General features: G+C 45.1%; 1 protein-coding gene across 2 annotated transcripts in view; it reads left to right on the forward strand.

Annotated features, from left to right (window-relative positions):
• The first annotated feature begins 6,776 nt into the window (after positions 1–6,776).
• MAP3K15 (mitogen-activated protein kinase kinase kinase 15) overlaps positions 6,777–16,113 on the forward strand; it is a 164,132-nt gene continuing 154,795 nt past the window's right edge. Inside the window, exon 1 of one of the 2 annotated variants that reach the window (XM_034755737.1) lies at positions 6,777–7,136. In XM_034755737.1, the coding sequence (XP_034611628.1) occupies positions 6,806–7,136 (331 nt within the window). In that variant the 5' untranslated portion in view covers positions 6,777–6,805. The remainder of the gene's footprint in view (positions 7,137–16,113) is intronic. The other variant, XM_034755728.1, reaches the window with a different exon arrangement.

Consider the following 16,113-nt stretch of genomic DNA (forward strand, 5'->3'; position numbering starts at 1 on the left):
ATCGTACTCTAGTCAGCCCAAAACAAGGTAGGCAAAGCTTATGTTAAATAAAGCCCATCGGGTCATTTTGCTTTTGGTACAACATAGAAAGACAAATTAGACACCTTGTAACATTATAAAAAGGTTTCAGAATACAATGTATTATTGGAGGCGTCTGTAGGGTCACTGTCTAGAATCAATCCATCTTTTTGTACTCCCTCCTTTGCCTGTTTTTGTTAACTTTACTAATGTGTATTTAACTTTTTCATTACTAACAATACTATCCTCCCCTTGCTTACACATTATATTGAAGCTGAACAGTTGAATGGGTAAAAAAAAAAAAATTGGAATATTTAGCTGTGTGCGCATTAAAATGTGGGTAGCTGCCCACACATAGGAGCAAGAAAAGTGGTTGAACCAGGCTAAAGTATTTATCTATTCTGTACCTACAAGTCCAAACCAGCCTCTTAAATTAAATGTCGATTACCTGCTCAATGTGGTTCTGTTTGGGAGAAATACTGTAGTTTTAATGATAAAAGTGGTCATCTTTTCAAAATGCATGAGCTCATATCTATATTGGAATGGGAACTTTAAAGGCTGCACTCATTTCTTCCTTTACTGGAGCTCTCAAAATTTATCAAGGCTGAGCAGGTTGCAATTAGGGAGGAAAAGATCTCAGGTATCTGGTCTGTCCGCTGTGCTAGCCATTATCTTCAGCAGGCTGCAGTGAGCCAGGGCAGGGCCTAGGGCTCCGCCCAGCTCCTTTCACTTCTCCGTACGTCTCCAAAGCACCCACGCCCCATCCCTCCCCACCAATCTCTCTTCATCACACACCCACTTAAGCAAGTGTGGACTTGGCTTCCTATGTGCCCAGGGGAATGTTTGCAGGGCCCAAGTTCCCTTCGTGAAGCCAAAGATACAGAATGGCTTGGGCTGAGTTTTGTGCAGGGAAGAATCGCTGCTGCCCATGTCACAAGAGATGAGGAGGGGAAGGAGCCACTTATGTGACAGTTGTAACGTTACAAAGTGCTACCATCACATTTTGCTACCTGAAGCAGTTACTGGCCCGTGGGTGGTCTTTGCTGCGTTGTCATCATTTACTACCTCTATCGTTCCCCATTCTCTGGTCCCGAGGTAGCCAACTGTGATAGATGTGAGCACAACTGTCACAATTTGCTAATTGCCCAGCTCCTGATCTGGGGGTAGCAAGTTGTAATGGTTGCCCAGGCCAGGCCAGGCCTGGCCTGGGTGGCCACTTGAGGATTTGGGCTGGTTCTCTAGGATGGTGGCAGGGTGGAGGGGGACTGAGCAACTCTAGGCGAGTCCGCCCAAGGGCCAGGGATGCCTCCTGCAGTTTTGGGGGCTCTGGGTCCCCTGTAGAGGAAGCCAGGGGGAGCTGGACACCCACTATCTTGGCCTGCCAGTTGCAGACACTCCAGTCACAATTTGCTTCCGTTGTGAAATCTCTATTTTAAATTTGGACACAAATAAAGAAAAGTATTTTTCTAATTTGGAAAAGCATTCTACAGAATTAAACTGCAGGGTTATTGTATGTAAAACCCTGTATGAAGGTGTTGTTTTTTTCTTTATTAGTCTCTTTCCATTGTAGATCAGAAACTGTACAGTAAACAAACATTTAATGTACACAAAACACTGAAACTAGTGCAAAGCATAGTAAACCGTATTTTAAATATGATTAATTCATTTTAAATGCAAACTAGTAGGCAGAAAAATCTACCATGGCTCCTTATACAGACTTCCCCTCCTTGTGGTCTCACATATTGATCAAGTTTTCAAAACAAAATTTGTACGTCTCTCCTTTGGCACAAACATATGAGCGTTTTGCCTTCGCTTATTCCAGAGATATTTTCTCAGGCCTTTCCCTCACTGTTTTTTAAATCTCAGAATAGCTTCTGCACCTTAGTTACCCTAAGCATTGGCGTAGTTTGACTTGTGGGGGGAGGGGGGTAAATTCTGCACCTGCCTGAGGCTTGCAGTTTTAAGAGGAGAGGGGAGGAATGCTCCCTGCCTCTCCCCAAACTACACCCATGACCCCAACTTAAAACCTAATACAGATTTTGTTTTTTAGCATTGAAGAAAAGACCTAAGGGCTAGAGTCACAAAGAGCATTCCAATGGTCAGTATCACAATGACTAGCTTTTAGGGACCAAGAAAGTCTCAAGAACAACAGCTGTGCTTCACAATCTTGAGTTAGGTGCCTAAGCTTCCTATACAGTGAATGGAGAGAGAGGTGGCTCAGAGTGAAATCCACAAAAAACAGCATGCTAGGCAGGGAACTCCCTAAGACAGCCAATGGAAGATTGCCAACCAGAGGTTTGTGTGCTTCCTCAGAGATCGGTGCCTATGTTCCCAGTGCAGGCAGGCACGCAGCTCTGCCTGGAGATCCATGAATGGGAACCCCACTCCTGGAATCAGGCAGCTAAACTGTTTCTCCAGAAAATGAGCTAGGCAGGTGTCTAACTCCCACAAAACAGCCAGAGGAGGTGGTACCCACCTTGTAACTTCTATTGCAGTGGTTAAAGCATTCACCTGGGATGTAGGAGACCCCTGTTCAAATCCTCTCTTCCCCTCACTGTCTGAGGGGGGAACTGAACCTGAGTCTTCTCCATCACAGCTGAGTGCTCTCACCACTGCAATAGAAGTTATAAGGTGGCTAGTGACCCATCTCATTGTCCTCCAGTGAGCTCCACCTATTGGCTCAGGCTCCACTCACAAGATGCGCATTGCCATCTTCCCTGGTTTGTGAATTGCTCTGAGCCTTAGGTGGGATACAGGAACCCAGATGTCTAGAATAAGGCAGCAGTGCGCATGCTCAGGGCAGAAAATTAGGTACCTAAGGAACTTTTACCCTGAAAATGTAGGTTCCTAAAGCATTTGGCAAGAGTTTGGGAATTGAGGTAGAGCCTTAAATTGGGATGTAGACACTTAAACCTTTATGAATCTAGCCCTAAGTCTCTATAAAGAGGAACAAAGAGGACCAGGGAATTATAGACCATTCAGCCTAACTTTGATACCTGGAAAGATGCTGGAACAAATTATTAAACAATTAATTTTTAAGCATGTAAAGGATAATTGTTCTAAGGAATAGCCAGCATGGATATGTCAAGAACAAATCATGCAAAACCAACCTAATTGCATTCGACAGGGTTACTGACCTAGTGGATAAGGGGAGAAGCAGTAGATGTGATATATTTTGATTTTAGTAAGGCACAGTCCCACATGACAGTCACATAAGCAAATTAGGGAAGTATGGTCTGGTTGAAGGACTATATTCAAAGAGCAGTTATGAATGGTTCACTGTCAAACTGGGAGGATGTATCTAGTGGGGTCCTGAAAAGGCCAGTCCTGGGTCCAGTACTATTCAATATTTTCATTAATGACTTGGCTAAGGGAATGGAGAATACGCTTATAAAATGTGCAGATGACACCCAGCTGGGAGGGGTTGCAAGGGCTTTGGAGGGTAGGATTAGAATTCAAAATGATTTTGACAAACTGGAGGAAATGGTCTGAAATAAATTCATTAAGGACAAATACGAAGTACTACATTTAGGAAGGAAAAATCAATTGCCCAAATACAAAATGGGAAATGACTGACTATGATGCATACTGCAGAAAAGGATCTGGAGGTTACAGGGAAACACAAACTAAATATGAGTCAACAATGTAATACTGTTGCAAAAAAAGCAAAAATCATTCTGTTATGTAGTAACAGAAGTGTTGTAAGCAAGACCCAAGAAGTAATTCTTCCACTCTTCTAAGCATTGATAAGGCCTCTTCGGGGGTACAATGTCCAGTTCTGGGCACCACACTTTGGGAAAGATGTGGACATTTTGGAGAAAGTCCAAAGGGGAGCAACAAAAATGATTAAAGGTCTAGAAAATTAAAGGTCTGACAATACAAGGAAAGATTGAAAAAATTGGATTTGTTTAGTGTGGAGGAGAGACGATGGGGAGGGGGAGATAATAGTCTTCAGGTACATAAAAGATTGTTTTAAAGAGGAGGGTGATAAATTGTTCTCCTTATCCACTGAGGACAAGACAAGAAGTAATGAACTTAAATTGCAGCAAGGGAGATTTAGCTTAGATCTTAGTCAAAACTTCCTAATTGTCAGGGTGGTTAAGCACTGGAACAAATTACCTAGGGAGGCTGTGGAATCTCTGTCATTAGATGTTTTTTTTAAGAACAGGTTAGACAAACACCTGTCAGAGATGGCCTAGATAATACTTAGTCCTGCCTCAGTGCCAGAGACTAGACTAAATGACCTATCAGGTCCCTTCCAGTCCTACATTTCTCTGAGTGCTCCATTACTTCACTCCTCCTCTCTGGACTTAAAAAAAAATCAAATGGGGGATACACTTGAACAGTACAACATTTAAAAAAATGTCCAACAGAGGTAAAAAGCCTGCTGATTAACAGTGTGTTAGGGAAGGACTCCTGCAATCTTCTATGGTTGCCCAGACTGACAAGGTCTAAACTAAGGTCAACTTTACTTCTGAACGAGAGTGTGCACGCAGGGGTTTAAGGTGCTGTAATGTATGTGTTGTAACTTCACACCTTTAGTGTCCCACCATATAGACATACCCTTAATAAGGGAAGGGAATAAGGGAAATTGAGGGGGTGGGGGTGGGAAAGCCTCTGTTAATTCCTTTAGTTTAAAATGCATTAACTGGTTTTCCATGGCACCCACACAAATGGGGGGCTGTAGGCACGCAGACACACATACCTCTGATGGTGAAGGAGCAGTGTTAGGCACACAATCAGTACCAAAGTTGTAAAGCTCTGAATGATAATGCTTAATGTGACATCTGAGTCAGCATTACAGTCTGTGTCCTTAGCATTAAGAAAACGTGTGTTTTTATTGTGGGACAACTAGCATGCATTAGCTATCTCCCTCAGAAAACAGTGGAGACATGGCACTTTATTTTGTCAAAAGGGAACCAATTCAAAGGAATGACAGGATAATTCGTTTAAAAAAAACCTTGATGTTGGCAGTGCAAAACAGTAAACCTATCAGAATCACTGAAATGTATCATAACAAAATATGTAGCATACATAAAAGGCTATGAAATTAAAATATTCAACTAGAAGCATAAACAGCTCAGTAGAAAAAAATCAACATTTATGTAAGCAACTAACAAAGTAATAGAAGCACTTCAGTGCTTGCAAGATGGGGAATTACAGAAATAAGTTTTCAATGTGAGAGGTAACAGCAAAAGTATGAAGCTAATATGCCCTAAAGGCTCAGAAACAAAAAGGCAAATTAAAAGAACCCCAAATGTATGTATTTATTTTAATGTCATGACTTTGGGATGTAAATCACATGATGTTTGAACACTTGTTGCCAACCTATCTCTGGGTCGTATGCCTATATTATATAAAATCGACAGTAGAAGTTTACCTTTCAGAAGGATTTCATACCAAGATGGTATAGTGTCCTTTGGGCCAGATTTTTAAAAGTATTAGGCAACTATTGGGATTTTCAAAAGCATGTAGGTGGTTTCACCCTTTAAAAATCTGGCCTGTGGTGAATATTTAGGAACCAAGTTCTACACACAAGTGGCAACATGTGAAATACCACTGTGGTATTGAATAGAGCAGAAACCACTTGCCAAAGGCAAGCCTCATTGGCAGATCAAGGAAACTTAAAAAGTTTTTGACACCAAAGCAGGAAATCAGCCATCCTTAAGGTCACATGATCCCAAAGAATAAACTTGTGTATTACAAAAATGAAAAAAAGAGCAAAAATGTAGAATTAGAAACAAATGTTGCCATACACGCAGAAAGCGCTACACGGGGCTGTGATTGCTGAAACTCTTCCAACTATTAATAGTTTCAGTGATTATTTGCTATTAAAATGTCAGTTAAATGGCACACGCCGCCCATCTGCACAAGGGCAAGGCTGGGAAATGCTGAAGTGCTCCGGGTAATGACAATGACACGTGAAGGGATAAATCATTTAAGGGAGCGAAGCTGCGTTGCCGGGGCCTCCCAGGAGCCAGGCCGGGTCCGGGTCCGGCGCTGAGAACAGCCGCTCGGGCACGTCGGGGAACCGCTGGGAGGCGCTGCGGACACGGGACCGGGGAGTCTCTAAACTCGCGTCTGGCCATTAGCGAGCCGGGGGCTGCATGTGAAATGTTGCCCCGACTCGCGGCTCCGCACGCCGGGGGGAGCAGCCTGGTCTGGGCGCTGGGACGGGCCCGGGGTTTGCGGCGCCGCCCTGGGGAGCGGGGGCTGAGATGGAGCAAAAAGTCCCCCGTCGCCACGCCCCGTTTTTGCAGCCACGGCAGCGTCCGGGTCTGGGGTCCCCGTTACCCCCCCAATCCCAGCCGGCTTCTCCGCTGCCCCCTGCCCGGCAGCGCCCAGACCCTGCTCTCAGCCGCGGCTCCTCCCCCGGCTCTAGCACTGCCCCTGGGCCCCGCCCCCGCTCCCAGCTGTTTGACCCCCTGTGTGGTCTGAAGCTGCAGCCTTGGCCCGGGTAGGGAGCAGCAGGGAGCCGACTTCTCCCCAGCGCGGGCAGCGGGCGGCGCCGAGGGCTCGGGGCGCTCAGCGGAGCCGAGGGCAGCTCCAGCTTCGCCCTGTCACAGGCGTGGCCGCAGCGCCGCTGCTCCCTGCCCCCGCGTGACGACTGAGCGCCGCGGCCGGGGCGGCCGCTCTGCGGAGAAGTTTCCCCAACTCCTGCCCCGCAGCCGGGCTCGGGCTGAGCCCCCCCGCACCTGCTTGGGAGCCCCGCCGCCGCCGTCACCCTCCCGGGGGCCAGAGGCAGGCGGCAGCGCCCCCATGTAGCGCGGGGCGGCGGGCGGGCGCCATGGAGGGCAGCGGGGGCGCCGCGGCGGAGCAGCAGCAGCAGCATTTCCTCAGCGGGGAAGCGGAGCAGCAGCCCGGGGCCGAGGCGGGCGCGGAGGCGGCGGGGCCGGGAGCGGAGGGCGGCGTCCCCGCCCCGCGGCAGCGCTCCCTGCGGGCCGTGTATGTACTGAACGACAGCCCGAAAGCCGGGGCCGGGGCGCGGAGCCCGGAGGCCGGGGCGCTGCAGTGCCTGGTGCGAGCCTGCGAGGCGCAGGGAGCCCAGCTCACCACGGTCAACTTCGGGGAGCTGGACTTCGGGGAGACGGCGGTGCTGGACGCCTTCTACGACGCAGGTGAGCTGGGCGGAGAGCAGCGCCCGGGTTGCCGCCCTGCGCCCAGCCCGGGGAGCAGCCGGGTGGCGGGGCAGCGCTGGGCACAGGCGGGGCTAGCTCCTGGGGGGCCCTAAACGGGGATACCCCCCAATACTAACTACGTTATTTCCAGAAGCCAACACATAGCCAGACCCAGCAGTACCCAGACACTTGTTAGAAAGTCCACCTTCAATAAGAAGGGGGGGAGGGGTAATCAGTAGGTCCAGCAATGGCTACTAGCCAAGATCATCAGGGCTGCAACCCCCTGCTGGGGTGGCCCTAGTCTCAGTTTTGCCAGAAACTGGGAATGGGCCTCAGGGCGGGGCTGGATTGCTGCATGATTGCCTGTGCTGTTCATTCCCTCTAAACATCAAGCATTGACCACTGTTGGAAGCAGGGCCAGACTAGGATAGATGGACCCTTGGTCTGCCCCAGTGTGGCCATTCTTATGTAAATAAATCAGATTTCTTTTGCCACCAACCCCCCAGACCTGCATGGGGCCCTAAACGGTTTCTTAGTTTGCTTATCCCCTAGTTCTGGATTTTGTCCCCCTCTCCTCTGATGTTGGGGATTGGTGACTGGGGTGTTTGGCTCCAGGGTTTTCATTCAGACTCTGCTCTGCTTAGTCTTCATCTTGCTGGCTCCCTGGGGACTGTATGGGCATAGAAGATGGGGATCCCCTCGCATCCCTTGACATGAGAAGAGGGGCAGGAACAGAGCCCGCCCCAGGGATGTGTGAAAACATGACAACCCATGCCAGGCAAAGGAGCTGCTGTTGGTGGCTGTAACACACTTTAAAAAAAAGTGGGCGAGATAGAAGGATGAGAACAGGGGGGCCTCTTGGAGGGGAGTGGGGTGAGCATGGTAATATCCTTGCCTTATGTGGAGGGGAGTAAGAGTTTTTGCCCCAGAATGCCTTTGACCATGAGAACTTAAGAAACTGCCCTCCCCCCGACCCCCATGGGAGCTCTTGCATTTCCTTTATACTAGAAGTTCTCAGACCTTTTCATCGTGTAAATCTTTTAGAGAGATTGTCTCATGGACAGCTCCCTTCTGATAATATTGCAAACCACTTTTACCCACTCCCCCCACTTTTTGTGATTCCTAATATCCTTGTGGCAGCTATTGCTTCCATGGCAAAGTGATGTTAGGACAACGTTTAATGTACTATAGTTGCATTTTAATGAGATTTAGTAGCTGGAAGGAGGAGGAAACCTGACCAACCAGCTCTCTGGAAAGTACAAGTGCTCCATGAACCACAATCTGGGAACGTCTTCTGTTACACTGGCACTGGATTGGAGGAGTGAGGGCATTTGGTAATGGGACATAAAGCCTGTCTTTAGGTCACCTAAGGGGGTTAGGCATTTGAGTTTCATTGAAATTCAGGGGATTTGGTCACCTAACTCCCCTCCTTTAGGCTCTTTTTTTATACCCTAGCCATAGTGTTTTAAGAGATTAAATATGATAATCTGGTTTAGCCTTCATTTTCTAGGACCATCAATCCAACACTGCACAAAGAAACTGAATTTTACTTTAAAAACAAAAAAATTATAAAATGCTTTATTAAAAAGCCTGTTGTCACTCTGGAAACAATTTCCCAGAAGTCCCTTCTTTCTCTCGAGGTGGGGGGAAAGCCAGACTGTGTAAGCAAGGAGACTGGATTTTAGAGGGGCACAAGTGGATTTAAAATTTCAAGAGCCTACTTAACAGTTGCTGAATTTGTGAATCCATAACACTTAAAAAAATGTATTGTAGAGTTATTTTATTTAATATATTACTTTAAATGTACTTTTCATTTTCTCTTGCTTTACATTATCTACTTCTGAGAGCTCCCATCCTTCTGGTTCCGATCGAATGCTGCTGATATTCCAGTTGGAAGTAGCCAGAGCTACTGTTCTTTAAAAGGGCAAAGATGTTATTGTTGAATGATTCGTGGCATCCTAGTCCATTAATGGTCTATATTAAGGAGGCTATCGTGCCAGTGAGGTGCTAATAGGCCTGTACCACCTCCATTTTTCTAACCCTATTAAAAATTCTAATAACTATTGTGTTTCCTTCAAATCATATTCACCCACTCCATTTATTTTTGGTACCTTTGTTTTCATGACAATATGCCGCAGGGAGTTGAAGAACTGCAAACTGATGCTGTATCTCCTATCTTATGATTTTTATTATAAATAAAATATGCAGTGATGTGTATAAGCCATCAAATATTAATTTTCAAAATAACAAGCAGAGAAGGTAAGGGGCACAAAAAGAAGGTAGAGAATTTTCTGAAAGATGGGTGGGGAGTTTTCCTTGGGTGTTGGAAAGACCTCCTTCATTATGGTATAGAATAGAGCATGATCCTCTCAAATGCCCTGTAGGTTACTCTCTCATATGGCTCAGCATTAGGGCCAGTTATGACATTTGGCAAGCTTGCTCTTGATTATTTGGAATGCTCAAATCTAGTTTAAAATATATTAATTATGACATGTACAAAACATTGAGCACCTTTCTAATTCTGCCCGGTCTATCCTTTTCTCTTCTTTTTTGCCCTTTTGAGACTGACAGTTCAACCTTCAAACTACCACTAACTGCAAAATAAAGTTATATTTTCTACACTATTTACTCCATATCCTCTCTTAAAGGATGGGGATGGAGAATCTGTAATCATATCTGTTGTCTGTATGTCATGTCGTTCTGTCATCTTATTAATAAAAGTTAGAAACCAAAAGAAATTAAGCTTCCAGAGTGTAAAGTGAGTAAAATAAAGTATTGTTATTCAAATAGCAGCATGGATGTACATGGGACTTCATAGACAAAATACTCATCTCTGCTTTTAGTGTTCTGCATTCTAATGTATTCCATTAGGTCAGGAATAATGTATTGCACATAATTTGTTGGTTTCCCACTTCCTTTGTTTATGTCCTCTTTCCCATGTACTTCCACTCTTTCAGTCTTCGTACTCTCCCTACTCAGTACTTTGATCCTCTGCATTTCTGAGCTATCCCAAGAAGTAGATAACTTTTATTTTTAAAGAATGAGGTTAATGGCTACCTGCCTTTCACGTGACTCATCAGGGGACTTAAGGAATGGGCAGCACAGACTCCTGAAATACCCTAACTACTTAAATGCACCCTCTCCCAGAACTCCACCCAAAGGTGTGAAGCTTCTGCTTAAGGTTCAACTCTCTCAGGGGCATATAACAGCCTCTGTGCAAAGTGTGTAATACATTAATGCTTGCATTGTCTCTGTCTGGTTTGTATCTGCTACAAGCCCTGTCAGCAGTGGTGGATCCACATACATATGGGCACTCATGATACAACTTACGGTTTTCATAAAATACAACTACACAATATCAACCAGAATTTTTAAATTGTACAACCACATTCCCAATTCATCAGACCTTGTTCCTAGAGAAGATGGACTTGAGGTGAGTGGGTCCCTGACTAAAGAAAAGAGGGTCTTCGCAATCCCAGTGTCGAGTCCCCTGATTTGCTTCTGGGGGCAGGAAGGCCATTTGGACTGGGTTTGGCCCAATATGAAGTAGGCTTTAGAATAAGCACATATATCTGAGACCCTCAAGGGACCCTTTGGATCAGAAGGTAAGTGGTTTCTGTTGTTGTAAATGGAACACAGGTGTCAGGGCTGGTGGATTCAGGCTTGGGACAGATTTGTGGAGGAGCACTAATATCCCTGGAGAATTTGCAAGGTGATAGGAAAATGGTTATACATTGACTGTATCCAGGAGGACATTTGACCCTATCCCATGACGAGGATTTAGTTGCAGGTGGGTAGGTTGGAACACTGAAATGATAGTAGCTGTGGCTAAACATTTGTCTTACTCAGTGGTGCTAGGCAGTGATTGTGGCCCCATATCCAGTCTCTTAAGGGACGCAGAGAGGCAAAGCCAAGCATCACAACCCAGAGGGAGAATTGGCCAGAGGGGGACTTTTCCTTCTCTGATCCCAAACTTTTGTGAGTGGCCTATGTCTAAAAGGACACCTCATGATGCCAGGGGAGAGGTTCTGGGCAACCAGGAAACCCCAAGGAAAAGAGCTAGATAAAGCACAGTGGTGCAATGTAATCTGGATCCCACAGCGACCTCCATCCTGAGATAGATGCTGTGACCATACCTAGTAGGTCCAATTTTATTCAAAGCCAAGATGATGCCCTGTTCTGTTGGCTTTATAGATGACTGGATAGGGTGAATGGGGCACTGGCTGACCCTTTCCAGGATTTCAGTATCCCTAGTTTGAGCTTCAGTGGGACATCCTGGTAAGGGTTGTCTGGGATACCCAGAAGGGAAGATGCTGACCTCAGCTTATTGTTCCCAAACTGTACCAGAGATAGGTATTGAATCTAGTCCATATGAGCCGGGGTGAGGCCATTTAGGAGTAGAGCAGACTCAAAGAGGGGCGCCAGACTAATTCTTTTGGCCAGTAGTCTACCAAGAGGTAAAGGACTATTGCATTTCCTGCTCTGAGTGCCAGTTGGTGGTATTTAGGCTTGCCTATAAGACTCATTGTAGTCCGTCTCCTGCTGGTAGGTGCTCCAAGGATTGAGGTGGACCTGGCGGAACCTCTAGAGACAAGTTTGAGTGGTTGTCAGTTTATCCTAGTAATGGTGTGTGTTGCCACTTGATAGCTGGAAGCTGTCCCCTTTTACTTGGCATCGGCACAGGAGATAGCTAATGAATTACTTAGAATATTTTCCTGATTAGGAATGCTGATGGTGATTTTAATAGATTGGGGCACTGCATTCATGGCCCTGCTAATCCAGGAGGTATATGCCCTCCTTAATATATGATAGGTAAGAACCTGTGTGCAACCTGCAGATAGACTAGCTAGTAGAACACTTTAACAGACACTGGAGGGAATGCTTCAAAAACAGTGACTACCAAACCCGAAATTGGGTTACTATGCAACTGTACTTATTGTTTACAGTCCAAGAGATCCCACAGTCCTTCCTGGATTTCTCACCATTTGAGTTGTCACATGAGAGACAGCCCTGGAGTATTTTGGACCTCTCATAAGAGGCCTGGCATGAGCAAGATACCACAACTCATAATGCAAACCAGTATGCATTCTATCTATGGGAACAACTAGATTCCGCTCCAGTTAGGGGTAGTAGAGTCCTAGAGGAAATGGTGCAGTCTGACTTTGCTGGTCCCTATCTGGTTCTGTACTGATTTCAGGAAGGAGAATGTGATTCCTATCCCATGCCTTAGGTGGGTGAGATGTTGGATATATTAGGAAAGAACCAATCTGGGTATAGAACCAATCTGGACCTCACCAAAGAGTACTGGCAGAAACCCCTTGGCCCCGGAATCCAGGGATATAACAGTATTTGTCACTCCATTTGGACTATACCAATATCTGAACATTCCATTTGCTTTCTATGGGGCCCTGGACACATTTCAGCAGTTGAAGTGAAAGCACCTTATCTGTCACCAAGCCGATGCTGCAGCCTATCTTCACACTTTGAAATGGACTCTGGTGTGGCACCCATTCTTTCCCGGGCTGGTGAGATTATCAGTGCTTTTGTAACCAAAGCTGGATTGGTTTTCTGTTTCAATAGGACCTCATTTTCCTCCCTTACTCTTTTCTTCTCCACCTGTCCCAACAGCTTGAGAATTTCATTTTTAAATCTAAATGTCTTCTCATCAAAATTACATTATGTATTAATGTCATACCCCCTCTGATATCAGAAGCATGAATCAAGTTGAAAAAATGCAAAACCCTGGTATGATGCATCTACCATGTATATTGTCATGTGCAGGGCGGGTCCTTTGAACAAATGGCACCCCAGGTGAGGAGCATCTTCAGTCCCCCCCCCCTTTGTTACGTGGTTGAAAACTTCATTTTTATTGCATTTGCATTTCACAACTTTGCACGATTTGCATGCATGATTTATCCCTCTCATATAAGATGATAAATTTGCATGCTAGGATCTGTAAATCTGTATTTATTCATGCCATATGTGAGCAAATAAAAAAATTAATTTCCTCTAAACTTATTGAAACTTTTTAATTTTAAGAATAACTGAAATGTACTAACATCAAGAAATTGAACTGTGCACCAACATTGGCTGGACCAGTATTAAATAGTGTCATAATAGGTGACAGCCTTAGAATGTTAACCCTCAAAGCTATCCACACATTAGGAAAAGTATCCCTCAGCTCTGCATCATGAATTAATTGGAGAACTTGGAGTGGCAAAATGTGGCGGATGTTGTCCAATTCGACATAGTCTTTATCGATGATGTCCGAACATTCCCCATGTATCAGTGTCTGGTGAAGGTCCATGCAATTGTTCAAGAGTGTTTTCCTGTCGGCCAGCACCTCACTAAGATCTTTTCATGGTGCTTCATTTGTCCGAAACTCTTCAATGGACACTCAAGCAGTGTCAACGAGTGAGCAAAAAAGCTCCTTGAATTTTTCTTCCAAGCTTCCCATCACCTCATCTCTGCCCTCGTAACCAAACATTCTCTTCTTCCGATGAATCTGAGTTTCCTTGAAGACAGGCTCAACTCCTAAGTTTTCCACCATTTCTTTGTCAGTAGTGATGGCATCTTCAAATCCGTTGTCTCTGTAGGCCACAACAAAATCAAGACAGCTTCTCATCGAGATAGTAGTGGTCACAATGTCTGTGCTTACAGCATTTACCTGGAACAGGATATTGTGCCAAACCACAATTGAGACCAGAAATTTGAAGTCAGTGGTCTGATTTGCCAGGCTTTGCGCCTTGTGTCGCATTCCGGCCTTGGCTTTACTCAACTGTGCCAGTTTCATCAGGGCATCATAAACCTCAGTCACTTGGTACCTCACTGGCCTTACACAGTCCATGCTGCTCTCCGAGAAAGTGTTACTTAGTGGCTTCACAGCTTCATAGTCAGATTTGTAACATTGTCCGTGAGGATCTTCCATCTGACATACGTCTGACGAAGTGGGTATTCACCCACGAAAGCTTATGCTCCAATACGTCTGTTAGTCTATAAGGTGCCACAACACTCTTTGTCCTCATCTGATAGTGATGCTGAAAACAGGATGAATATCCTTTGCCATACTCTGAAGAGAGATACTGAATCTAAAGAAGATGCTGCTGCATCTAATACAACCAGTTTGAGGGAATGGCAGCCACAAGGCATGAAAAAAGCTCTTGAATCATTCAGTGCAAGGATCCTTGTCTGGACACCACCATTTCTTACCTTCATGTTCATGCCGTTGTTGTAGCTTTGGCCGTGGCAGTCCTGAAGCTTTATTTTATTCTCATTCAGAACATTCATAAACAGTTCTGTTTGGCATTTTCCAGAAGAGTCATCTACAGACCAGAAACAGATAAAGTTTTCCTTTACTTGGATACAGTCATCCTCGTCCATAAATCTTACTGTATATGACATCTTTTCACTGTGACTAATGTCAGGAGTGCAGTCCATTATTATGGTGTAGTACTTGCTGAGCTGCATCAATATGTTATCTTCCTTGCCATAAGGTCACTGTTTTGCTGCAGTAATGGTCCATAGCTTCTTTACAAACTACTGGATGTAAGTGCTCACGCATGACATCGTCATATTTCCCAAGCAGCTGTACCAAACTGTTATGTTCCATGAACAATTTATCCGATGAGCTCTGGAAAGCTAAATTATTCTTTGCAAGGAACACGGTAATTGAGATCAGATACTCGAGTACATTTCTCTAACGTTGGGTTTCTACATCAATAATGCACTGGTTTTCTGCGTCTATGCATTTATTCATCTTGAGCCTGGACTCCATCCATTTGGTGTAGGCTGTAAAATGGCTGGGTGACTTTTCATTTTGCTTTAGAGCATCAGTTAAGTTATGCCAGTAATTGTACCCAGAAAGTGCACGCAACGATTTGGCATTCTATTTTTGTTGCGAAATATTTTACAAGAACACTTTTTGTCAGTTGATTTTGAGTAAACTAGCCAATGCCAATTCAGTTTCTCACCATTTTTGAGCACTGTTTTGTAGTGTTGTTAATGTTCATTAACTGGAAATGTCATAGCCTCGATTTTGCCCAGCTCATTCAAAATTGTACAATCAATATTGGCAGAGTTCAGGATCACTGGCCATAAAGCAGGATCTGAAGTATCGATTTGTGGTGTGCAATTTTGCTCACTGCTCTTTGTCGTCATGCGAGGCTGATTCTTCTTTGAGGCTGATTTTTTCTTTATCATTTCTCTCTTTTTCATGTAAACCAGATTTTTCTTTGTCATTGTTCTCCTTTTCGTGTGAACCACATCCTTCTTTATCATCAGAGAATCATAGAATATCAGGATTAGAAGGGACCTCAGGAGGTCATCTAGTCCAACCCCTGCTCAAAGCAGGACCAATCCCCAACTAAATCATCCTAGCCAGGGCTTTGTCAAGCCTGACCTTAAAAACCTCTAAGGAAGGGAGATTCCACCACCTCCCTAGGTAACCCATTCCCTTTACACCGCCAGGAAAACTGGACAATTCTCCATCACTTTCCTCACTTTTCCATTCCTTATCTTAAATCTGCTAATTCCTTAGTCATAGAACTTCCATTATTTATGCTTTGCTTCTAATTTTTTTTCTGCACTGGGACATTTGCTACTACCTAAAGCCTGGTCTATGTTGTTCTGTTTCATATATCTTCCCACCAAATTTGCCCCTTGCTGCAGACTAGATTGCAATTGAGTGTTTTGCTTCCTGTACTGAGTTCCCAAAGTTGCTGCCCCAACACCCCCCCCTCGTGGCTGGATGTGGTGATGCAGCATCTTCTACCTCAGTTTCCACAAACTTATTTTAGTCTACTCAGGCCATAGGAGTGTCCTGGCCTCCTGCCAGACCACTTTTGTAGAGTCCTGCTCCTTCCAGGGCCATGGAGTCCTTTACCGAAGTTCAAAAGATATGTAAACGAAACCTTCAGCCTAGCTGGGCTCAGCTGGCAGCTATCTCATAGCAGGTGTGCCTCTGCTGCTCCATACTGTT

The sequence above is a fragment of the Trachemys scripta genome, chromosome 1 (genome assembly GCF_013100865.1).
Source record: "Trachemys scripta elegans isolate TJP31775 chromosome 1, CAS_Tse_1.0, whole genome shotgun sequence".
Taxonomy (NCBI): Eukaryota; Metazoa; Chordata; order Testudines; family Emydidae; genus Trachemys; species Trachemys scripta.